Source organism: Oreochromis aureus, linkage group 20, assembly GCF_013358895.1.
Source record: "Oreochromis aureus strain Israel breed Guangdong linkage group 20, ZZ_aureus, whole genome shotgun sequence".
NCBI lineage: Eukaryota > Metazoa > Chordata > Actinopteri > Cichliformes > Cichlidae > Oreochromis > Oreochromis aureus.
Window position 1 is genome coordinate 8,252,490 of NC_052961.1, and position 25,502 is coordinate 8,277,991.

The 25,502-nt window shown below is 40.6% G+C and overlaps 1 protein-coding gene across 1 annotated transcript; it reads right to left on the reverse strand.

Moving 5' to 3' along the window:
• Window positions 1–4,646: 4,646 nt before the first annotated feature.
• c1qtnf12 (C1q and TNF related 12) lies at window positions 4,647–24,990 on the reverse strand. The gene is made up of 8 exons (XM_031741994.2): window positions 23,927–24,990; window positions 13,626–13,730; window positions 13,385–13,496; window positions 13,030–13,214; window positions 10,887–10,995; window positions 9,376–9,469; window positions 7,318–7,396; window positions 4,647–7,234 (listed from the first exon to the last, which is right to left on the reverse strand). Exons 1-8 carry the CDS (start codon window positions 24,104–24,106, stop codon window positions 7,136–7,138), a joined length of 963 nt encoding a protein of 320 aa, XP_031597854.1. The 5' UTR covers window positions 24,107–24,990; the 3' UTR covers window positions 4,647–7,135.
• Between the last annotated feature and the right edge of the window lie 512 nt (window positions 24,991–25,502).

Sequence of the window (25,502 nt, forward strand, 5' to 3'; positions counted from 1 at the left end):
CTGAAAACTTTGGAAAATGTGTGGTCAGGTGTATCCAGTTTGCTTAAGTTATTATTTGTATATGTCTTGAACTTCCACCCATGACAAACAGAACTGACGATATAGCCTACGTAACAACCCAAAATTCATGCTGCATGTCAGGACAACAACCATAAAGTCCAAAGGACTCTCTTTAGCCCTTCATGATAAAATCACTGGAACAAATGAGGGCAACAATATAAAAGCATTTCTGAAGCTCTGAATGTCCCCGACATCAATCATTGTGAAGTGGAAGTTTGAAACTAACACAACTATTCAAAGTTGTTGGCCACTGGGACAAATTGCATAAGAGGCAACAGAGACTTTTGTCAAAGCTTCCAATATCTGTCTCTGTCCTTTTTTTATTATTATTATTATTACTATTATTATTATTTTCTACCCTCACACCACCAGATCTTTCGATTGGTAGCAGCTTCATAACCTGCTATGTTGCTATTCTTGATCTGCCACTTTTCAAACAATTCCTGTTTCCAAGTCACAAAAACGTAAAAGTACAGCTGGCATTGTTTTCATTTCAATACTGTGTGTGAGATAACGCCGGCATCTGGAACTACCACAAAGGTGGATTGTAATACTTTGAAAACTGTTTATATGTCTGTATAACAAGCTTTAAGGCTTGACAGTTAAAGCTTTATTCTACACATATGTAGTTGAGATCAGTTGTGGAAGACTGGGTCACTCATCATTCAGAAGATCCTCGGTTCCTCCAATCAGGATGTTGAAGAAAACTTTATTATAAAGCACTGTGTGAATGAATATGTACATACATGAATGTGACTTGTAGTAAAAAGTTGCCTTGAAGAGCTCAGCTAGAGTTGAAAAGCACTGCATACAGTTATCCGCCACTGAAATTAAGACCCAGTTATGTGGTCTGAGTAAAGAGACCGTCATTTGATGGGATCAAACCAGCTGGAACGCAACTGGAAGTTGACTTCCTAGTTGGTGCACTATGACCACACCCATAGGCTGCTTTATATAAACGAAGGGCGTGGCCACGATGGTATATTGTGAAGAACTGAGGTGATTTTTGTTGGTATGTTGCTGTTTTAAAAAATGGATGTGATGGGTGAATGTGACTGGGAATCTGGAAGGCCTACCCTAGTTTGGTCACTTTTTTTTTTTTACCTTGATGGGGATGCTAGTTTAAAAAAACAGATTTCATGTTATACTTAATAACAGCTGAAACTAACAACTGAGACCATAAACTTATCAGGAAAGTGTTTGCAGAAGTTGCAGATCAGGAGAGGTGAAGTCCATTTTCCCACTGACTCACATACAAATGAACTTATTGCAACCAGAGGCATTGCCCCCCTGGTGGCCGTTAGATAGAATGCATTTTTTTAAACATCCGTTCAACGTTTTCACTTTTCAGACCTACAGCAATGATCACCATTTACAAAGTCATTTAAATTGACTTTGCTTTTTCAAAATCTACCTCAGCTGTTTCCGCCCAGATCTTGTGAAGGGAACTTGAAGAAAAAGGCATCTAAGAAGGACATCAGTTTCACCAGAACACCATCAAACAAGCTTTATGTTAGATGAAAATCACAAGCAAGAACCAAACAGCATTTTGCAGCCTGTTTTTCTGTTTTTTGATTCGGGCATGTGTGTGTGTCCTCCGTGCCAGCCCACTTCTCCTGTGGAGCCAGTGCAGCTGACTTCACTCAGCAATCAGCACTGTGTTTGAAAGCTGTAGAGAAGAGCTAGCCAGCCCCAGTGGGCCTGTTTCAGCAGTGCAGTGAATGTCTCCAGCTAGACAAGCAATATGCCTTTCACTGAGTGATCCTTTTTTCTAGCATTTAGCATTTGGTGTTGCCTTTCTTTTGTTCATATATGACACACATACACTATATGTAAAGAAGTATTATGCCTCTTGATCTTTGAATTCATCTGTTTTTCAGTCCCAAAACTGCTGTTGCATAAAATCAATCACCTACTCATGTAATCTGCCTTTACAAACATTTGTGAGAGAATGAGTCGTTCTAAAGAGCTTACTGACACTTTTATTGTTACTCCCTTCATCTGGTAGCCCTTTCCAGGAACATAACACTTGGGCAGAACTCCAAGTACCATGTCTGGACACTGGTCATCTAATATTATCCCGACTGTCAAGGTGGTGGTGGAAGCATCTTTTTATGAGGGTACTGCTCAGCAACAGGGAGAGGGAGACTTGCCAGATCTCAGCAGCCAAATACAAAGGTTACTACATAAAACCTGCCTAAAATCTACACTAAAGTATTGCTGTAAGCAGCAGTGAAGGTCAGGTGTGGTGTCCCTGAACTAGAAATAACAGACTAACTACTGATAATCCAATGGATTTAGTTGAGGGTTGAATCTGATTGAGTAATTGAGGGATGGTGCACACTCCCAGGAAAGCAACTGGACACTTCATAAAATATACCTTAGATTATCAACCATAATATTAACAATAAACATCATGCTGAGTCCAATAAAACATTAAACTTGGGATTGAGAACATAAGCTCATCAGTAAAGTGTTTACTGAGGTTACAGACTGAGCGAGCCGAACCCTGCTTACCCATTCACCTACATGTAACTGGACTTCTTTTGTGATCAAAGGTGTCGCCTACCATTAGATAAAAAGTGCATGTTAAGAAGAGAGTGCTTTGGAACAGCCACATAGAGCAGCCACATACTGAATCCACTGAATATAACCTCCCTCAAAGCATCTTTTACACATTTCTGCTGTAAAGACCAGGCCCATATCATAGGTCACAAACGCCTTAAATAATGAGATTTGTTCATTCTTGGTTAAAAAGGCTTAGAAAGTGGGGAACAAACTGCAGGATGGGCCTGACTTCACTTTAACTCATAGTGCATTGCATTGTTCACATGAAAATTTCCACAAATAGCCAAGTAACGAATGGAAAAAGAGAGCTTAGACATTTAGTACCTCCTCTCTCACCTCCTCATAGCTGACCAATCACTGAAAGAGGCTGGTTATAAAGAAATATTCAATCAGTGGCTTTAGAAACACACAGACATTTTTTTAACAGTGTAGAGGTTTCAGAAGTAATCCAATGTGCAGTTTGAACACTACATAAATCCAGCTAATGTCATTTTATAAAGTTCTTACACTCCGGAAAGACTTCAGAGCTTTCAGTTGTCTGGATTAAAATCTGATAAACATATCCTTTAGTTGTTTTAAAGAAGCTGTACTAAGAGGGATTTGCGTAAAGCCATCACCCAGTGAGTCATTGACTAAGGTAGAGGAATCTCATAATTAAGGCCTCATTAAAGCTACACAGCCCAACTATGTTGGTTTACAGGGCAGACAGGAACCTCAGAGATTCACAATGGGGCCTTTCATAATACCTCACTTAGGGGAAAAGAGAAAAAGCAGTTGCTCTTAGCATTTGGGCAGATGTAATTGCAATCACTCAGCTTGTCTGATGCTGATAATGGGGCGATGGGAAATTCCTGTCAGAGTCGTGGCGCAGGCTGGTTTCGCAACCACTTTGGCAGGCTCCGTGTTCCACTGCAGGGCAGCGAATGCGTTACGGCATGCTCGCATAGCTGTCATTAAACACATTTTGAAAAAAAAAACATAAGACAATCAAAACTCACAAGTGTGTGCCACTCTCCTGCTTCTTGAGCAATGAAAAGGCAAATATTATATCGTCTGTCATCCCTGCACAGTTAAACCTGTTGACAGACTACAGCTTATGAAAAAATGGAAAGTGAGTATGCTGCAGCAATCCCACTCACCTAATACACTCAATAAATCCTGGCTGTGTTATTTTCAGCGTCTTTATTCCTCTTGACTGGCAGAAAATTAAATTGTGGGGAAATAAGAACAAATATTACGTGGTACCTAAAAATGTTGGTCAGCTCATTTCTAAATAAAAATGTAATGTTTGTTTTCCAAATTTTGGGTGTGCTTCTTCAGCAAGCAGCCTATTCCTGTCTGAAATGTGTGCTACAGTAGGTGGCTGGAATAGCACATGGGTGCGACGTTCTTGTGGTCGGTCCTTGGGTACAGTATGTGACAGTTGGCATGTCAGCAATGCTTCTTTGAAAAGCCTCTGTTATAAGATGTTCATGCAGTGATGCTAACAACCTCATTTCACTGGCTGGACGTGCATTTGTGGCTCGTGAGACCACCCAAGAAACAATATGCTCATATCAAAGCTTTTTAATAAGCACGGAAAGAGTAGCAATAAAGACCTGATTTATCAGGATGTTATGAGGGACAGCAGCTATCTAGTTTCAATTAAACTAGACACTCGAGGAAAACAAAACACGTGAAAAGTAGCCTGGACAAAACAGCCATTATATTTAGCTCTCAGGGGGGCATTAACCTGAATGTTGTGTAGTGTCTTTGGCAGTTTTAGCAGGTAAATGCAGCCGTTTACTTGGCAGACTGCCATACTGTTTGCAGAGGTATTTGAAATATTTCGAGTATTTTACAATTCAAATAAAGCCACAGAGGCATGAAAAGCTTTGTTGTATTGCAGAGAAATAAAATATAAATTCTGATAAAGAATTTCTGAAATGCAGACATTGATAATTTTCCACATATCTTAAGCAATCATTGACTATAATCTTGTAAGGGGCTCTTTAAATTATGTGCAGACACCATGTGGCAACATTTTAAAGAGTTTTATTTCAATTTACAGAATATTTTAATTAAAAAATAGTAAAGTTATCTTTTAATTCTGTGGTTTCCTGTATAGATTATGGCATAAACTGTGGATCTCAAACATAAATATCAAATTTCAATTCTTCCCAAACTTACTAATATATCAGTTATGATAAATTACAAACATGTATTTGTCAAGAAAATCATAAAATACAAAAAAAAATACTTAAGGTTTGTAAAAGATAAAACATAAGGGACTGTATAAAAAATCTTAGTTCATCCAAACATTGTTCTACTTAATCTTTAAAAAGCTGTAAAAACACAATATTTTACAGGGAAACTGGAGTATATTAATTTCCTTATACACTAACTGACCTATAAATGCGTTGTATTGACCATTCCAGGTGTAAACAGGAAGCAGAAGAATGGTTGCTTCAGAGTGAGATCAAAAATGGCAAAAAGAGTAAGCCTTTGACTGACAACGGTGGTATTAAGGTGCTCGTGACATGACATTAAAAACTAATTATTTTATTGGCATTTGTCGCAAACAATATGGACACATATCCAGGTGGTGGAAATGGAGTATCCACACAAGGTGGATGAGATCACAAACTTTTAACTTCTTCCCTCTCAGATGAGTTGAAAATAAAAATGCTCAGCAGTATTTGCAAAACTCTTGTTTCTATAGTCTGAAAGGCTAGGTGTCAACCACAGACTGTATATGAAATATGGATGTAGTCAGACACTGGTTACGAAAGACCCATTTTGACAGTCAAGTTTTTACCATCACCAATAGAAACTGACTATGCTGCACATGAATCTGTTGTTCTTAAGCAACTGGCATTGTTGTGTACTGGTCACCACACAGAGCTTTGCAGACCATTGTCTACATGTTTTAGCTATTTGCTGTCACCAGAGGGCAGCTTGTGCTGTTTTTGGACCTTCCGCCAACCACAGAGAAGACCAAAGTTACAACATACAAAGTGTTGAAGTGAAACTGTTACAGTGTTACAAACAATGAAAAGTGTCTAATGCAGCCACTGTTTGATCTTTGATGGGGGGGTTTGCTATTCCTACTCTTTCTTCACTCCCTTTCCTTTTTTCAGCCAATCAGCATTCTGCTTATATGTTACATGCTGATGGCTTTTCTCAAGGACTCCAGTCAAGCATACACAAAGTCCTTCACTCAGTTTAGCAATATACCTGCACAAATGGACATGAACTATGAATTGGTAGTATAAATTCCTTTTCAGCAAATAAGAATACGCTGCATAATCCCCCTTACTTTAAAAAAGACTTAACAGTTTATTCATATATATCACCTGAATTTAGCAATTGAGAACAAATATCTGGAAACTGCTTACAGAAGTCATAGAATAAGAGAGTGGAAGACCATTCTCAGAGATACTTCTTTGCCAAGAAAATTTGTTGCCCCCCTGCTGGCCATCAATAGAATGCAGTTTAAGATACGTTGTGGTACTTTCATTTCTTAAACATCCATTTTTAATATACAGTCTATGGTATTAAATTGGTGACATTTAGCCACAGGGATGTTAACATTTGGGTGTTAGCATTTGTTAACTGGCACTAAAATTATGTCATAAACAAAACTGTGGGACAAGTCAAATTACCATCTGAAAAGTTCAGGAATCACAGATGAAATTAGCTTACATTCTATTCAGGAGCAAAAAGTTAATTTCATGGCATTATTGTTGAAATATTTAACTCAAAAATCATAAATGTCAACATCACTGTAGAGGAAAGGTCAGAGGATCACCAAAATTTGTGGGATTGTGGGTCTGCGGAAAATGAAACTCTATACAACTAATCCATCCTCTCACCGCTGAATATTTCAGTCTTAACTGATGCTAAAATGGCTAAAAATGCAGCAACAGTTATGATACAATATCACACGAGGCCTGTCTACTGAGCATATTTTAACTGTCCAGTGTACTCAAGGAGTCTATGTACCATATAATATAATAAAACTGGATTTTAATCCAACAAAATTATAGTTCATGAGTGTTTAGACAATATATAGAAAAGACAAAAACATGAATGTCAATATACATAAAATGCACAAATTTACTATTTTGTGTTCCCTAGCTCTTTCAACCACTACAGAGAACACAAAAAAATCTTGGTTTACTGCAAAGGTCTTCGACAACCATGAAAAATATACTGTAACAAACATATTCTCCATTTTATTTTCAGGTTATTCTATCTGTGAAGCAACATGCGTCCAAGTTCCTGGGGGGGAAGTGGAAGTGCGCTGTGAGAAACAAACTCAGTCCATGAGTGCTTCACACTGTCCTTTCACTGACTTTCATCTGACAAGCAGTCAAGTCAATGTCAGCCTTACTTACATCCTTCCTTCAAGCCTCCCCTGTGGTTTGGTCCTGTGTGGTGGTGCTCATAAGCAGTCCATTGAAAGAAAATAAAAAATAAAAGGCAGCAGTGGACAGCTTGGAGGATGCCCTGCTTGTGTTTGAGGCTATACACCAAGCAGCATGCCCATGAAATCTGAACCGTTCTGTATTGTAATGGAAGCACCGGCCGCGTTATCCACAAATATGGAGGTGTACTGCCCAGCCTGTAGAGCAAAAACAAATAAAAATAAGTATTGAAAGAGTCCTGGTTACCTTATGTCTTACTCTTGTGTGTCCCTGAGCTCACCTGCAGCTCCAGCAGTCCCTGCACACTGACAGTGAATATCTTGCTGTTACTTTCCAAGCCAACGATCATCTCCAGTGAACTGCAATCAGATTAAAAAATAACATTTCTGAGTAATTTTCAAACATGTCAAAGCTGCATTCTTTAAGACCCCATTAACTTCATCCAAGTGTAAAAGGCCTTATATTAAAGGGATAGTTAGTCATTGGCCAAATATGCATGCTCACTTTACTGCCAAGTTTTAGACGAGAGGAATTATTCCTTTGACATAGTTTAAGGGTAAACAGGGAAACTATGTGTTGATTGTTTATGCCTATTACCCATGGGCTTGCGGGGTATACTGGTAAAATGTCAGGAAAATCAACTGCTCCAAACAAAAAAAAAAAAAACCTCCGTAAACAATCAAAATGTATTCTCCATACAAATCCTGGATCTGTTTTTTTGAGCCATTTGATTCCACTGATCACATAATAGTCTTTAATAGTATTCAAAATGCTGCCATGTGCCACACGTTCCATGGCAAACCAAAAGCTGACGCAAACTGAGAACTTCACCATCAAAGTAAAAGTTGTGCCAACATTGCAAAGAGTGAAACTTTTACTTTGAAGGTGAACAGTCCTTGTTTCTGGACTGCAGGCACTCTTCATAGTTTCACTACCTCTTGGCGAGTAAATGGCGATTGTTTGCAGATAAGTCGGCATCTTCATGCAAACTGGTGACCATAGCAACCTGCTAGGAAACAAAGCAACCGCAAACAGGTTTTTGGTGCCACAGCATGTACCTCTTTGTGACCATTTTTTCCCCAGGGGTTGCCACCAACCTCCAGCATCTTCTCGCCAACTGGTTGGGAAATATGTATTTTTCATTCGTGAATTGCGCTTGCTATATGGCTGCTGTCCAGCCTTTAGGCCTGTATTATTCAAGTCTTAGCTAGCTGCTTGTGGCAGCTTCACATCCATGATACAGTTGTTTGAATAATCTCAATCTTCTTGTTTGACTCTCAGAAAGAAAAAAGCATAAAGACGAGTTTGACCCAAAGGTCAAACTTTTCCTTGAGCAACTGAGCACTCTCAGAGGCTGCACAGATGGTTGTAACATAGCTGCAGCCTTTAACCACACAGTGAGAGCACTGGCTCCTGTTTAGTGGAAAATGATACATTTTTATGGCAAATCAATCATGTTGGCCTTCCCTCCAACTGCCATCACAATGAGCCTCATTTCACATTCTCTGCATTTTCATGAGTGGGAGGGTGAGACTGGCTGGGGCTTTGGCTCGAAAAAGCAAAAGCCAAGCACTCTTTTGGGTTAAGTAACCCATCATAATAATATTATTTATGCATTCCCCTCATTGTACCACACTGAAAGGGAGGCTGTGGAGCTCTGCACAGTCCAGGGGAGACTTCAGGGAACATTTCATTTCAACAGCTTTCACTGACTTTATGTAAATAGAAATTTTGAAATACTGGAAAGAACTTGGATTTGGTATGGTTTTGTAAAAAAAAAAATAAAATAAATGCCCTTCAGGCCCACCCTGTCTGATGCTTCATTATTTGCCTCCCACATCCCAAACTAGAGCACTTCTCTGCTGCGCTGTTGTATGTAACAGGCTGCCTGCAGTGTCAAAGGTGATTCTATAAAGATTAGTTAGGCGACAAGGACAAGGCCTCTAAATGAGAGGACATTTCCTTTTAGAGACCTGCTCTGTTTTTATACAGGAAATGCCAAACTGGTTCCACACAAAGTGTAACAGACAACCCCTTTTACAGCTCGTAACTTCTGGTGAAAGTTAAGGACGCATTAAACACCACTAAAATATGACTGTGAGAGGAGAAAAACCAAACGTAAATTGACAAAACAAGAATCTCAAGAATGCAAAGGATGGCTGTAGTAATATTGAAACCTACTCAAGATTGATTTTATTTGTGATCGGTGGCGATATTATTCACTAACGTGCCAAAACTACGTTGTTACAAAGATTACGTGGATAATTTGGGGGGATTTAGGGGTGAGTCTGCAGGAGACTGAGCTTCAGTATATTTAACAACCTTACAGGATACATACGTGTATCTGTGGCAGAGGGATTCGATGCAGATCAACACCCGAACATTGTCCCTGGCCTTAAGCTGGCTCTTGCTCCTCTTCACCTCGTTGTGATCTGTAAAATGGTCAACGATAAAATAAGATAAGACAGCAAGAGTTACAAAAGTAGCCAAAACATCAAAGAGAGTCTATAAGGTTAGAACAGGTTAAAATCCAAGACAAAGACGAAACAGCATAGGTCAGTAAGGTTAAAACTACACTTGAAACAAGAAAAAACTCTTAACATTTCAAGATTGAAGTGCAAAGGTTATGAAAAAAAGGAAACTTTACAAGAAAAAGATGGTAAATTTGTGGGGATGTCATTTTTGCTTATGAACGTGTTACTTTAATCTTTTTCTCTGACAGTTTACCCCCATTTTTTTTCTTTCAACAGACGTAATATGTCATTTCAATAAAAAGTGATCATCACATAAAGGATTACCAAGATTTAAGTTATCCTTTAAATATGTAGGAGTCTTAAAGAAATCTTAAAATGAATTTCGTTAGCCTTCAGTGTTAGCGATAGACTGACATGCACCCCGCCTTTCAACCTATGACAGCTGGGAAAGGCTCCCGTGCTCTGCAACCCTAAGTTGGATAAATGGTTAAGAAAATGGGCCTCACAGTATGTATATACATCTTGTAATAACCTTCTTAATTATAAACAGGCAATTAAAGACTGGATTTCCACACATAAGGGTTCAAATCAACTTTTATAAATTAACTTTTTAGGGATTTATAGTTGCAGTGATACATCAGTTTAGTCTAGTGTTACGGTTTCAGCCACACTATTTACTGTAGCTCAAACATTTCCCACTACTCCTAATTTAGACATTAAACAAACGGTGGATTAATGGTGAAGTGGTGACGCATTTATTACAAGCTAACACCAATTCTTAAAAATCCATCTATAAAACAAAGCCAAGGATCATTTTTTTTCATTTCTGACAATGGGCCAGATTTCAAATATTCAAGGATCAGAAGATGATAAGATGACAATGAAGTGGTGAAACGAATGAGACGCTACTTTTTATTTGCACTGGACATAAAATCATATCGCAGCTTCTTATGGCACGAGAAGTGGTTCGTCAAACAAACAGAGCTTGTTTGGGTGTTCTGTAAACAGTCTCTGCTTCAGCGAGGTTTCAATGATCTGTGATTTTAAACCCTGTTATCCCCAGTAATCTCCAGTGTTTCCAAACTGATAGGGAGTCAAATTTTTACACCTTTAACTTGAATGTATAAAATTATGTATATATATATATGTGTATGTATGAACTTGATTAGAATCAAGGCTTCTTTTCTTATCACAAAACTGTGATAAGCATGAAGCAAAAGCATGAAGAGGAGAATCGAAGCATGCCCTCACTCCTTAGTGAAGGTCTAATCATCCAGGGCCAAGACCTATCTGGGTGGACTATTAGTGAGCAGGGGCTTTAAGGCTTTGCTATATGTACAGTAATAAGCTTTATAGGAAAGTTACTGTGATTTACCAATGTGGACATTAGCAGAGAACTGGTAGATCCCTGTGATGGGAGCTGTGAACCTCCCAGTTGACTGGTCCATTCCCGACCCTCTGAGGAAAGCTCCTTTAGCAGGCGGCTGGAAGCACAGAAAAAAAAAAAAAAAGATTGATAATGGATATATTTTATGGCAACAGTACACAGGACCACAAAATAAAGGTCCAGCTATACAGAGCACTAAGTATGTCTTCTGTGTGTGCTTCCAGGGCACTTTAGCAGAAACAATCCTACAGCCACTGCCCTTTCTGCCCGTTCTCATTGCTGTGGCACGATTGTGACAGAACTGCTTCCATGGCTCATTTATGCACAAGGTGTTGCATGGATTATGGCATTAACAAGACAAGGCTGTTCCATTCTTCATATGGAGGGTTACTGATGTGAAGGAGCATAAGCTATTTTCGCCTGTTCCGTTATCCATATGGGGTCGCCACGATGGGTAGCAACACATGTTTGATTTGGCAGATTTTTTTCTTTACGCTTCCTGATGCAACCCCAAAGGAATTTGTGTCTCCTCCCCAGATCAAACCAGGGATTTTTCACTCGTTACACAAATGTGCAGCTACTAAACCTAAATGCTGATGTAGCATGGGAACACTGAGGACCAGGCAGGAGGAGAATAGCAAATCAAAGTGATAAATAGGAGATTGCTGGTAGGAGTGGGGACTGCTCCCGGCCATCTTGATAGACTGTGAACTGTGTTCCCATATGGGCTGGATTGATTCATCCACTTTTTTGACAGGAATTTAAAACACGCCTAACTGGCAGTGACTATTGGTTATTTTACCCTCCCTTTATATACCACTGTTTTTAGTCATTTTTATTATTTGGGTTCTAATGCAACAGTTCCATAATTTATTTTTGGATTATACTGAAGTAGCACTGCATGATTCCCACTTCAAAATAATTTATCTTACACTGGGTCTTAATGCAGCAGCCCCCAGTTCATTGTTTGAAACAAGCTTTTTCAGCACTTTCAATTCAATTCAATTCCATTTTATTTATATAGTGTCAAATCACAACAACAGTCACCTCAAAGTTCTTTATATTGTACGGTAGACCCTACAATAATACATAGAGAGAAAAACCCAACCATCATATGAACTTCTATGAGCAAGCACTTTGGCGACAGTGGGAAGGAAAAACTCCCTTTTAACAGGAAGAAACATCCAGCAGAACCAGGCTCAGGGAGGGGCGGCCATGTGCCGCAATCGGTTGGGGAGAGACAAGGAAGACATGACACTTCTACTTTTAAGACCACCATCCCTTTAAACCAAAGTTCTTCTGATTGGCTGCTGCTCATAAGCAGGTTTGATCAGCAGGCGTTTGTGGCTTCTATAGTTTTTTTGTTTTGTTTTATGTGTGTACAAATATTTGCATTAAAAAATGTTTGAAATTTTAAAAAGAGCACACATTGTGTCACAATTCACACAAAATGTGTTATCCCTGAGCACATGCAGCACATGAGTTAAAATTTATCACATTTAACACATGGAGTCTAAACCATGAATCTCTAATAAATAGGGCACCTGGGCCTTATTTTTATCCTTTGCCTAATTGTGTGCCTCTATAGTTCTGACTCTGCAAAAATATTAAAACTTTCCAAAGCCATAGTAACACGTCTTCACTAACATAGCTCTGTGTTTGCATGTTTAATAGTTTGCAGAGCCCAATGCACCCTCCTCCAGCCTTGTCAGCTAGTCCTAACTGGGCATAGTTCTTCCACTACAGCATGCTGTTTCAAACAGTGTCTATTTCTGTCCTCTCCACACTTTATTCCAAGTCTAAGACAGAGTGCCTTTTGTAAGCTGCCCAGAGAGTGATGTGTAGAATAGAAAAAGCTGATATTTTTGACCAAAGAGGCAGTCTGAGTCTTGGAGTGGCACTGCATGCTTTGCCAGTGCCAGTTACCAGTGAGGGGATGATCCCCTCATAATTCTCCCACATGCAAAGTAAGCAGTGATTAGCAAACACTTACTCTTTCAGGGTTACGACAGAGAAACAAAATGTTAAACCCTGCAGAGGATGGTTAGCCAAAACTTTAGTTTTTCAGCCGCAAGCAGGGAACAAAGCTGGACCAATTCATAAATATTTACTCGGTTTCAAACAAACTTACTGTCTGAAAGTTCTGGAGCTCCACCAGAGTCTTCTTGTCGACCACTACGGGTCCCTTGAGCTTGCAGTGGAAAGCTTCTTCTATTCTGCGGTACGAGGTCATCCCCTCCAGGGTGAGGATGGTTGTAGGTAGCTGGCTGGGGCTGGTTTGTCTGTCCAAGGCTGCTGTTCGCCTCTCTGTAGCCTCTGACAGAAACATGCCCAGCACACAGTGATTCAAGAGGAATTTTTAAACTATTCTCTCAGGATTATATTGTAATAAGAAAGGTATATAACTGCAAGATGAAGAAAAGAACAACTTTGTATCCCAAAAAAGAGAATAAATGAATTGGGATGAAAAATCAACAGGCTTCTACCTTTAATCATCTCTTTGAACTCCTGCAGGAGAACTTCCTGGGTTACTTGAGCCCCAGGAGAGCCAGGAGGACCCTGGGGACCTGGAGGACCTGGAGGACCGGGTGGGCCTGGCTAATGGAAGACAGAGACACAAAAAATATTCATGCATCCAATGTAGCATTAAAAAATTTGTACATATCATGGCTTAAAGTGAACATTTTTGAATAACTGTGGGATGAATAGCCTATCTGCTGGGTTTACCAGTGGTCGTTTGCGTTTGCGACATTTTCCAGGAAAGTTTCCAACGGGTCGTTTCACAAAGTCCATCCATGATCCCAGTGGATCCACCCTCTGGTGATCAGAACCCTGCACCAGAACAGAAGTCTGTATAAGTTATTAGCACAGCATGAGTGTCGACTCATAACGTCATGATTGCAATCTACGCGGGCCGTCAAGATTTCAAGTCAGACAAACCGTTAAAAAGTTTATTCTGTCTGTAGGATAATCATAGATTTTATAGTTAGATCATTTTGGTCATTTTGGTCTTGCTCAGTCAACTGCAAAGCTTCTCAACTGCCCATCAGTCACCATCGTCCTCTGAAAGCTTTAACTTGTGCTTATTTTTTCATTCCAGATAATTCACTCGTGTGCCACGTCACTTCTTATTTTGCCCAACAGGCTGGAATGAATGTAAACAAACCTTGTTAAGTGTAGTTTTTTTTTCTTTTCAGCACATGAAAATTTCCATGAGCACCCTGGTGAAAAATGAGTCTGCCTGTCTATGTGTGATGTCGATTCTGTGGACCGCAAGCCTCAATTACTGTAGTTTATAACAACATGTCAAAGTGGCCAACACTTTCCCCCTCACTAAAAGACAAACCAGTATTTTTTTTATTAATACTGCTCATTAGATCTAATGATGGAAAATTTAATAAGTAAGATGGCATGAATATAGTATATAAACAAAGGGTGGTGTGTTTTCCAATCAGGGTGTATGTTCTGAAATAACTAATTGGTAAGAAATTGCTGTTTAGGTGAGTGAGATCTCACGGGGGAGATAAGAAAGAAAGAAGTCCTCTGGATGAAACATTTTTATACGTAGTGCTACTACTTGCTTGTTTTCATTTTGCTATAAAAATGTGAGACTAAATGACTTCCAATCACAGCAAGCTCACAAACTTACCCTAACCCTTCCCCAAATGTCAAGAGTCTTCAGCTGAGATGGAAGAGGAGATAAAGACGAGCCATGAAGGTGAGCTGTCTGAAATGGAATTTGTTTAGGTTTGGCAGCGGGACACGGATCACTTATCTGCTAAACCAACATGCCCCTTTCTTCACTGTTAAAAGACTTGCATCTTGTTCCACCGCAACAGAGTAAATCCTTGTGTCTTTTTGTTACGCTGGAATAAAAAACTGTTTCATGTTTGGGGATTTGCAGCACACACACTGCTTTTCACTCTCTGATTTTCTCTTTTCTCTGACATCAGACAAAATAAACCACTTAACAGGCGCTGCATGTCGAACTGATCTGTGTTTTTGTTGCGATTTTGAGGCTTGGAAACAGATCAAAGGGATTGATTTGGTCAAGAATACCTTTACACTACTCACTCAGTACGGTTTCCAAAAAACTGGAGGCCTGTTGGACAAACTTCTTTTTTCTTTGCCAAGTTATTTTTATGATATTCGTTAACATAACAATACTATAAGCTTTTAAGGGAATGTTTAACGAGACGTGGTTTTTTTGCTAAAATATAGATGACGAGATTGATACTACTTTTATTTCCATCTCCTAAATATGAGGCAAACACCACTGGCTTGTTAGTTTATTTTAGCACGAAGACTGAAAACAGAGGGAAACAGTTAATCCAACACTTCAAAAGTAAGAAAATCCAGCAGCTCTAAAGCTCACTGATTCACTGCCAGCTCATCACATATGAACATGTCACATTATTTTCAATGTGCATGGTTCAGGCAGTTTTAGTATCTGAGCAGAGTATTGGAACCAATCAGCTAGTCTCAAATATTTTGGGGCTTGGAATGGATAGAGATGGGAATGAAAACCTAAATTGTTTACAGACAATCACCTTCATGGCATAGCCTTTCGTGCTCTGTATCCAGATTCCACCTTCATTCAACTACAGGCTGCTCAAATGTGACTGGTGGCTATTACTCGAACCTAATACAGACTAACAAACATGCTCATATTTGGATGTCTGTTTATAGAGATTATTCTACACCTAAACAAATGGTTTTATTTCTAGACTGAAAAGTGAAAACAAACCTTACGTTGACGTTAGAGGGGAAAAAAGAATCCAAAAATAGGACGCAAGTCTCGGTTCAATTCTGCTTTATCTATATAAAATATGAAGCAAATGACAAACAATCCTCCCAAGGAACTTTATATTGTCAGGTGAAGATCCTACTATAATGGAGAGACGCGCAAAAGAGAGAGACAACACGCACCTGGCAACAGTGGGAAGGAAAAACTCCCTTTTAACAGGAAGCAACCTCCAGCAGCAACACGCTCAGGTTGGAGGGGGCAGCCCTCAGTCGCACTGACAGTGACAAATTTATGCCATCATCTCCTAACATACATCCAGTCCCCTAACACAGACTGTGATGCTCTTTTAAACAAAAAATACTCCCATAATAAAATATATAACGATATTTTTTTTTAATTAACAAAAAGCAAACAAACAAAAAACACGATTTCTATAAATTATTTCATCTCTGCCCTCCAGTAGACTGGTAACCAGTCTAGGGTGTACCCCACTTGTCACCCTATGACAGCTGGAGAGGCTCCGGTGCTTAAAAAAACAAATATAGCTGAGCTTAACAGGTCCCGGACTTTCCGATAGAGCCAGATTATATCTTTCCAGTCTATATACTATGCTATGTTAACCACCTGCTGGCTGTAAGTTTGATTTATAAATCTGTCAAACTCTCAACAACAAAACAATATCAGTGTAACATACCAGCTCTGTGAGCTTGGATAAATACTATAAATCAACATGCTGACGCTGGAGCTGTAGACAACTCAGTACAATCTGAAACAGACCCACGATGAGATGATGAGGCGAACCAGCAGGCTCTCAATTGAGAAAAAGTAAACACTTAACATTTGTTCTTGGTCAGTGTCAAAGATATAAAACTGTTAATTTGGCCCACACATGTGCCCGGTAATTACACCTCTTATCACTGCCAGGAAATCAGCCATGCTCTGTGCTTGGCATCCTCTTTAATACACACCATTGCAATTAAACCATTAAACCCTTGCCCTGAAGGATTTTCTGTGCTCAAAGAAGAAAGACTTTGACCACGGTAATTATTACCTTCATTTCTAAGCTAAAATATAACAGCAAATCACTGTATAAATAATTTAATCATCAACTTTAGAAACTTTTTTCTATAAAATATACTGTGCTCTCTTTGTCTGTTTCTGCTGTCAGTAAATTGCATCACTTGCCAAAAATTGTCTGATTCACTGCATGCAGCTGGGTGTCTGTCTCAACCGAGAACTTCAAAGACTCCACACATGCAGACATGAAAACCATATTGCTGTATGACAAAGAACAACCTGTCGAAAGGCCTGCTGCTGTGCTGTAAAGTAAACTATGGATTCCCTTGCATAGCTCAGTATCAGCACGTATAGGTCACGAACAAAGTGGCGAGGGAGTGGATCCAGGTATCAGTCGTGGAGTTGATGAAGAACACCGGGGCTCTGGCTTTGATCACCGCTGATGTGTGAGTGCCTCAAAGTGGCCTCGTCTCTCAGCGGGTATGAGCACACGCCTTTCCAACGCAGACCATGAGAATGTGTCAGGTATTCTGTCTGAAGGTGGGAAACGTTAAATCTTTTAGACAGTGTTTATCCTGGTCGATGATGGGGCTCTAAATCACGTCTCATTACTCAGACTCTCATCTTAAGAATGTAAAGCCTAATATCTATAGGTGGAAGAAGTCTATTTTTTTTTTACTAAAGCAGTGATGCAACAATGTTAATTTAATCCATTAAATTATGATTTTAATTGTTTCTGGCAAAGAAAATATCAAATCCATCTCAGCGATTTTAAAGTTCACAAATGGCTTATGACTATATCTTATTTGTTAGGCAAAAAAACAATATAATTCACTCTTCTGAGTTTTCTGTACAGATTGAACAAGTTACCTTGTTTCCCCTGCTACTATCTTTATGTTAATTTCAACTTGTAGTTGTACAAGCATGAATGCATGGTCATTTGGGGATTTTAATTTGAGCAGTTCTTGGCCAGCACGGTGATGCAGTCATTAGCACTGTTAGCACTGTTGCCTCACAGCAATTAGGTCCTGACTTCAACTCCAGTATCTCTCCAGGGCCTCTCTGTGTGGAGCTTGTATGTTCTCCCTGCAGGTTTGCGTGGGTTTTCTCCGGGTACTCCCACTTCCTCCCACAGTTTGGGTTCGGTTAATCTGTGATTCTAAATTGCCAAGTGTAAACTGAGTGCAAATCGTTGTATGTCTCTCTGTGTTGGCGATCCGTCCATGTTGTACCCTCCCTCTCACCCTATGGCAGCTGGGGATAGGCCACAGCCTCTCTGCGACTCTGATAAGGATACGTGGAAGAGGCTGGATGGGGATGCTCTTCATCTTTAATGACTTTTATAAAGAGGAATTGTTGCACAATTTTGACTTTATTTTGGGTTTTCTCTAATCTAATATTCATACACTCACTTAGCGGTAATGAAGGTTCTATAAAGTCTTTTAATGCGACAAGGCAAGGCCTATAACCTTTTTCATTACTGATCATGATTGATTGCGACTGGTAGTTTTTCTTCACCGGCATAAAAAAGGTGTGTTTGACAGCACTCGTTGGACTGACCAATAGTTTATTTTTTTGCAGTGTAGGAACAAAAAACCACTTGAGTATGTTTAGGCTAATTTCTCTAAACAGACATCTGAATGTGCAGAAAAACAAACTGGTACTAAAAGCTGTTCTGTTTTGTTTGTTCTTAGAACAATGGGAAAGTCGAAGCAACTTCAAACAACTGTAGGTGAGTACACGTTATTCTAATGTGCCACCACTTTGCCAAGGACTGGTCTTGCATCATCGTGGAATGAGAGGATCCCGACTAAATAAGCAGGCCCTGCTCCAAAATGAACACCTTCAGGTTTGACCTGAAATTTGGTCGCCCACACAAAAACTGACCAATTTGGCCACAATCACAAGAGGTATGATGGGAGGAGTTAAGGTGAAGTTTCCAAACCTAAGAATACTACAGCAGCAGGGACGTAGGGTGGAGGTAGTGTCATGCTATGGTGCTGTTTTGCTGCCTGTGGTACTGGTACATTGCAAGTAACAATACAAAAGTTTACATCTTATAAGTAAAATGCTTGCATCCAATATTTTGCCTAGAAAAGAGAACTTTTAGTTCATTTATTTATAGGTTATTTATTTATTGAAATTTGGTAGCTATAGTTTGGCTTAGCATAAAACTGGGAAACAGAGAGAAACAGCTAACATTGCTGTGTCTTAAGATACAAAAGTTTATCTGCAAGTAACTCTAAAGCTCATTCATTAATGCATAATTTGATCTTGTATTATAAAACAAGACAAAATCAAAAGCCTGGCTAGCTGTGCTTCATGTCTCTAGTCATCAGCCTGAGCTAAGCGACCCAGCTCTAAATGGCAGAGAGAAAGAAATCCTGTAAGAAATCCTATAATTTATATTTCATAATATTGTTAAGTAAAGCTTGTCAGTGTTTTAGGATTAAGAATAAAAATACCTGTTTTCAGTGTATGTGTTACCATTATGTAAGCGTTAAAGCTGATGCATTAGTTATTTATAGAGAAATGAGAAAGAGGCAACTTTTCTGATTTCATCAAAAAGTAAGTGTCCATTTTGCATGAGAACAATTTTTTAAAATATCTTTATTCTTTTCTATTTCTTTTTCAAATTGGTAGTTTTTACTGCTTCATGTTCAAAATCTTTAACAGAGTGAAGTAAAAAGCACAATAGTTGCTTCTTAAACCGAATAAAGTTGAGTACAAAGCAAACAAACTTCAAATACTGAAGCAAAACTGCTTAAATATTGTGCAGTACTTATTATTTGAGCAAATATACCAAATCATTTTCCACTGCTTGTGCCTGGTATCCATGGCTTACCATAAGAGTGAAGATAGATGGTTTTATTAACCCACAGCATGGTGAGTTTAGAGCTTTTGGATCAATTAGTGGATCAGTTGTGATGATTGTTGATCATTCGCAGAAGCCTATAAGATTTTATTATCCACAGAAGACCGACCTGGGCCTGCACAAATAAATCTTCTATATGTGCCGCTTTAAATGTGTTTGTCATGTAGTTTGGGGAAAATTAAGTAGAATTTATTTGAAGCAATAAAACGGGAAATATTTCCCTGGGGCAGCGTGCCACCAAAAACACAAACACAACTGTTAAAACATGTCTCTGGGGCTGCAACCAGATACTGAAACTCTACTCTTCTGCAAGCAGCTCCTGAATTCTTCCGTGTGCGTACAGCTGAACTTATCTTATTTTCACTTCTGCCTTATCTGTTTTTCTACCTGCTCGTACACACTCGACAACATGAAACATTTTGCTGATGATAAAAGTGTTGCGCATGCAGGTTTAAGGTTGGACAGGATGATTAAGAGTCATCTCTAATCCCTTGTTTTTACATCCCTGCACTGCTCCCTGTGCAGTCATCCATGCATGGGTGGAAGGGCCTTACGCTGGGCTAACACCACCCCAGAAGGCAGGGATCCCCAGGCTGTGTGGGACGAGGGGATCCTGCTAACCTGCGTGCATCTCAGTTGTCATGCATCCGCCCACGTGTTCCCCACCGCTGCACTTCACAGACACAGATTGATTCGAAGATTTATCACTGAAGAGGTAAATACAGTTAAGCATGCAATGTTGACTCGGTTCTCTGCACACTGTGTTATTACTCAATTGGCAAACACAGTGTGCAAAACATAATTACTCTATCACACAGGGGCATATTTGGAAGTGTAAATTAAATGTAGTTATTATATAATGATAAGGCCAAACATTCTTCTCATAATATGTCCTGATTTTTTTCTAACTGCCTCTTTGTTGTCTCAACAAAGTTGCACTTCTAGCATACGAGAGAAAGTGAATAAATTTGTGTTTATGCTCAAGACAATCTCAGCTTCCTCTTCATATAAAAAAGCAATCTAAGCTGAAAGACACTTTGATCGTTGTGTCACATCTGTTTTGTGTACAAATTATAGCTTTGAAATTGGAAGTGAGTGCTCATTTTCCCTGTGGTAGGTAAAATGAGCTGTTGAAAAGCATTACCGATGCTGTGCCATTGCAGATCACAGTTTGCCACTTCACAGTAAAAACTCATGAGATCTTCCTCTTTTTACATGATTCCAATATTGTTCTGGACTATGTTATATAACCACTTACTAGGAATGCTAGTGACTAATTTACAAGTCACTTGAATGCGAGAAAAGAGTCAAAATTTAGCAAAACTGAATCTGTCCAAGGAGCAATCCGGCCATGTTCTGCCGTTTATCCAGTTTTCGGTCGTCGGGGCAGCAGTCTAAGTAGACAAGCCCAGACCTCCCTCACACCAGCCACTTGTCCCAGCTCATCCGAGGGAACATCAAGACATTCCCAAGCCCGCTGAGAGATATAATCCCTCCAGTGTGTCGTCGGTTTCTAGCTAGCATTGTTAACACAAACTAACATTGACCTGGGTAGTCATTATATTAAAGGTACAATAAAAAATAAGTAGAGGGGCTGCTCCTCCACATTGAAAGGAGCCAGATGAGGGTGTTCGGACATCTGACTAGGATGCCTCCTGGAAATCAGAGGCAGACTCAGGACCCGCTTGGGAACGTCTCGGTGTCCCCCTGAATGAGCTGGAGAAGGTGGCTGGGGTGAGGGAAGTCTGAGCTTCTCTGCTGAGAGTGCTGTCCCCACGACTCAAACCCAGACAAGCAGCAGAGGATGGATGGATGGATGGATGGATGGATGGATGGATGGATGGATCTAATCAAAGCTAATCAAACCTTAAGAAATGCATAGCACCAATACTTTGCCTCTTCCTCACTCATATCGGAGTGCACTGTATATGCATCTACATTCTCAGTAATATCATGTCATGATTAATGAGCTCTGCAGTTGTTTTTATTCAAAGCCACAGTTGATGAATTTACTGCTGAAGTTCTGGAATAGCGGTTACAGAAACATGACCAACTCATGATAAGAATCAGGCAAGATTAAGGGATTTTTATATAAATCCAGCATCAACCTGAAGCTGCAGACAAAATCCAAATGAAACAGCCGCTCTGTGTCTGGGAGGTGAAAACACAACAGTGTGGTTTATTTTACTGCCCAAGTTCAGATGTAACGCAAAACAGTGTTTGTTATTTGTTTCTTTTTCCCTCTGTTTTATGACTTCATTAGGTTAAATAAGCATAACCTTTTTGACTGTCTAACAGGCTGAAACTAGAGTTTACTGTGGACTTTTCACACCACTGGTGGGAGGTGTGTGCTCTCACAGTGGCCTTGTTTCCTGAGGGACTCAGCTTTGTCTCAATGTGTGGGTTGATCCAAAAGGTCCCACACGCCGCTGCATTAATCATCACTACAGATGAGAGAGAGGAAACAAAAACCCTCACCTCAGGCTAAACCCAGCCATTACTCAACACGCCAGGCGTGATGTTTGACTTGACTCCCTCCATTACAGCCATCACAGATCCCTCACTGCGCTCAGCAATGACAGATTCTTCTCATCTTTAGAGCAGGGTGCACAATAAGCCTTGTACTTTTAACGCACTGTACTAAACCTCTGAGACATGACGGCTCGCAGAGATCACGGTTGTTTGAAATGTTCATCATCTCATTAAAAAAATTCGTCTCACAGCGTAGCTCCACGCCTCACTGTTGTGATCACTTTCAAATGGAAAATCTCCAGAGGAATGCAGGGTTTGACTGCCCACTGCCAGCAGCCCACACACAGGATTGGTCAGATAGAAAATGAATGCCATCATAAGAACTGTTTCCACTGGGCACAAGGGGGAAAAAATGTAAATTTGGAGTGTAAATGTTTGGGTTGTTTGAGAATACAAATTGCTTGCCAAGACAGCTCCAATGGACGTGCTGTTTTCTCTGAGCCCTAACAGATGTGTAATAGGATAAACTAACAAACTACCCAAGACAAGCAAGTTTACCACTTTTCATGATGTGTGGCATGCTTTTTTTTTTTCTTTTTCTCTACACCCGCCAAAAGAAACCCAGAAAGAGTGGCACTGACAAATGCAACCTTCAATGCAACCACTTCCACAGATGTCACGCTTAAATCTCAGGTTCCATCAGAGGTGACAGTGTTTGGCAAAGACACTGTCGGGCATAACACTGCGTCTTAAGAGTGATTATGCCATTACCCTGTGATTGTGGGAGATGAGATGAAAAGAATGTTAGAGAGGGAGGCACAGGGGGATAATCCTCACAGAGGTGTTCCCTTTCAGGACCCTTTCTATGGGGCTTTGTGAGGGGCTTACACGGCATGCTGCCCCAGTTTTCAGGGCCACACCGCCCCTATCGGATGTCCCAGACACAGCGGAGTCAGGGTAGGCCTGTGAATGACAGCGTCAATGGGCTGGGAACAACATCACCACAGGTCCTATAATACCTCTCCAGCTAACTTTCCCAGGAGTCACATCACTGCCTACAAGGCAATCCAAGAGCAGCAGTGTTTGTGAGGACACCCTGCTCCCTGTGGGACGAGGCAGACCAGCGAGATCCCGGTGGGGTGCAATCTTCAGCAAGATTCAGGGCTGACACAAGGTCATCCTTCATAGCTGTTGTTTTTACTGGGCGAACCAAGTCAAATAAACAGCGCCAGGCCACAACCACCTACAAAGTGTTCTTAGAGACACAAAGAAGACCTCACTGTGTGGTTTCTAGAAGAGGGGGGAAAGGCAGTGGAGGTTACCGCAAGACTGGCTGGTATATAGGGCAGTGAGAGTTACATGAGAATGCCAACATAATGGGTGGGCTGAAAGCAAAACAAATAGCCTGTTGGAAAGTTTCACAAATATGCAACACCAGCAATAAACCAATAAATAACAGAGTCAAGGGCCGACTGTTGCTCCTGAAAATGGAAGTGTACCGCAGCAATGTTGTTATGTAAGCGGGATTCATTTCTAATAAAAACGTTGTTCTTGTGTTGAGAGGTTTGTAAATACCTCATCTCACTTTACCGCACCCTGAATTGTTCACATAGGCTGAAACACTGGAGGCAGGCGCCCGCAGCGCACACTAATTGATGCATTGATCAGCCTTTAGATGTCCACATTCCTGGCATGCCTTGGGAAGTCATCTATTACGAGCTTCACACATTTTGGTCCGTCAAACTGTATGAGGCCTGACCTGGCAGGGCACACCTGCCCCGACCTTTGCCACACTTTATTTATCTATTTCTATACAGCCTGTGCTGACAGGCATATGTCACATATCTGCAAGGCGACCTTAAACTAATCTGAAGTCCTAAATATATATTAAAAAGAAATTGCATTGGAATTTACTACCTTGATGGTCCCACCAACTTCTTCGCTGTTGGATAGAGTTGTGTTGTACGTCTCTGTATGCTGTGGAGTGGGCTCCTTTGGCCTCTTCCTCTCCTTCTTGGCATCCACTCCATCTAGAAGGACACACTGGGTCCAGAACACCACAGCCACTACGGCCAGAGGCATAGCCCCACACCACATCGTCACAGTCTTTCAATCAGCACCTGAATCCCTGCAGAAACAACCCGAATCTTCTGGAAGAGGACCAGTCGTGTGGTTGGACGCAAGCTGAAGATGCCCACGAGGCTTACAAACACAAGAGACTGGAGGAATGCAGCTTCAGGGACTCCCTGTCCAAGAGACTGTCAGACTGACTGCTGCTCCCCTCTTGATGAGCTCTGAGCCAGCCCAGCGTTTGCAGGGGCACTGCTAAGTCTAGCCAGACTTCCAGGAGGCTTACTCAACTATGAAATGTGTCAAGCAGAATGGTCCAAGGGAATGACAGATCTGTGGAGATCTGACAGCAAATAAACCCATTAGTGAGATTTTTCACGCTTTCTGCTCTGTTGGGGGGGGTGGAGGTGCTGAAGGGGGTTGGGTTGGGGTGTTGTGGAGGGCACAGGGGGGCAAAAGAAGAGGCTAAGAGGAGGGGCTTCCAAAGCCGAGGGTGGGCTGTAGGGGCTTAGAGATGGATGGCAATATTCTCTTTTCCCTCGCTCTCCCCCGCTGCTTCTTAAACTCAACAATAGGGTCCGGGCTCCAGCAGACTGGTATGGTAGCTGGAAAAAGCTGCAAGATCCACAGAAGTTGGGCTCAGATCAAAAGATGCAGATCAGCATTCAGATCAATCTGCGTGCCAGAACACTGTGCATCCACGGGGATGCCCAAGAGAAGACAGTTGAAGTCCTGTATTGATCTTAGCCGGCCTTATTTTCTCCTTAAAGTGGTTACTCAGGTGCTGCCTACTGACTGCCCCAACAAGTCCATGTGCAGAGATTTAGTGCCCGGTGGGTCTCTTTTTTTCTTTCTTTTTTTTTTTTTTGCCTTGCTCCGCTGCACTCCCTACCTCTCTGGTCCCAGCTGCTCCTTTGCTTTCTGACTGAGCTTACAGGAGGGCTCACAGTGGAGTTTTATCATCACCCATTCTCCCTCCCCTTGTCCTTCTCTCTCTCTCTCTCTCTCTCTCTCTCTCTCTCTCTCTCTCTCTCTCTCTCTCACGTCTCCTTTGACTCTCTCTATTGGCAACCTCAGCTGATTCAGTTCTGTTTTATCTCACTTCTGAAGATCTTCTTGGCAGACAAGTTATGGGATGTGTACAAAGTTGTCTATGCCTCAATACAGGCCTGATTTACCAAAGCTCCAAGCTAGAAGTAAAAACTAATTCATGCACTTTTTTGTGACCTTAAGGCATTATCTTGTGTAATCTGTTGTTTGAAAGTATGCCAGGGACAGAAATCTAGACTGCAGTACATACCAGTTTGTTTTACTCAGTGTTGGTGTTCAATTCTTTGAATACTCCCAGAGGAAAGGAGTAGAAATTGCAGGTTTCACTAAATAATCATGGCTGATGTGAATAAATTACTGGTCTGGGTATTTC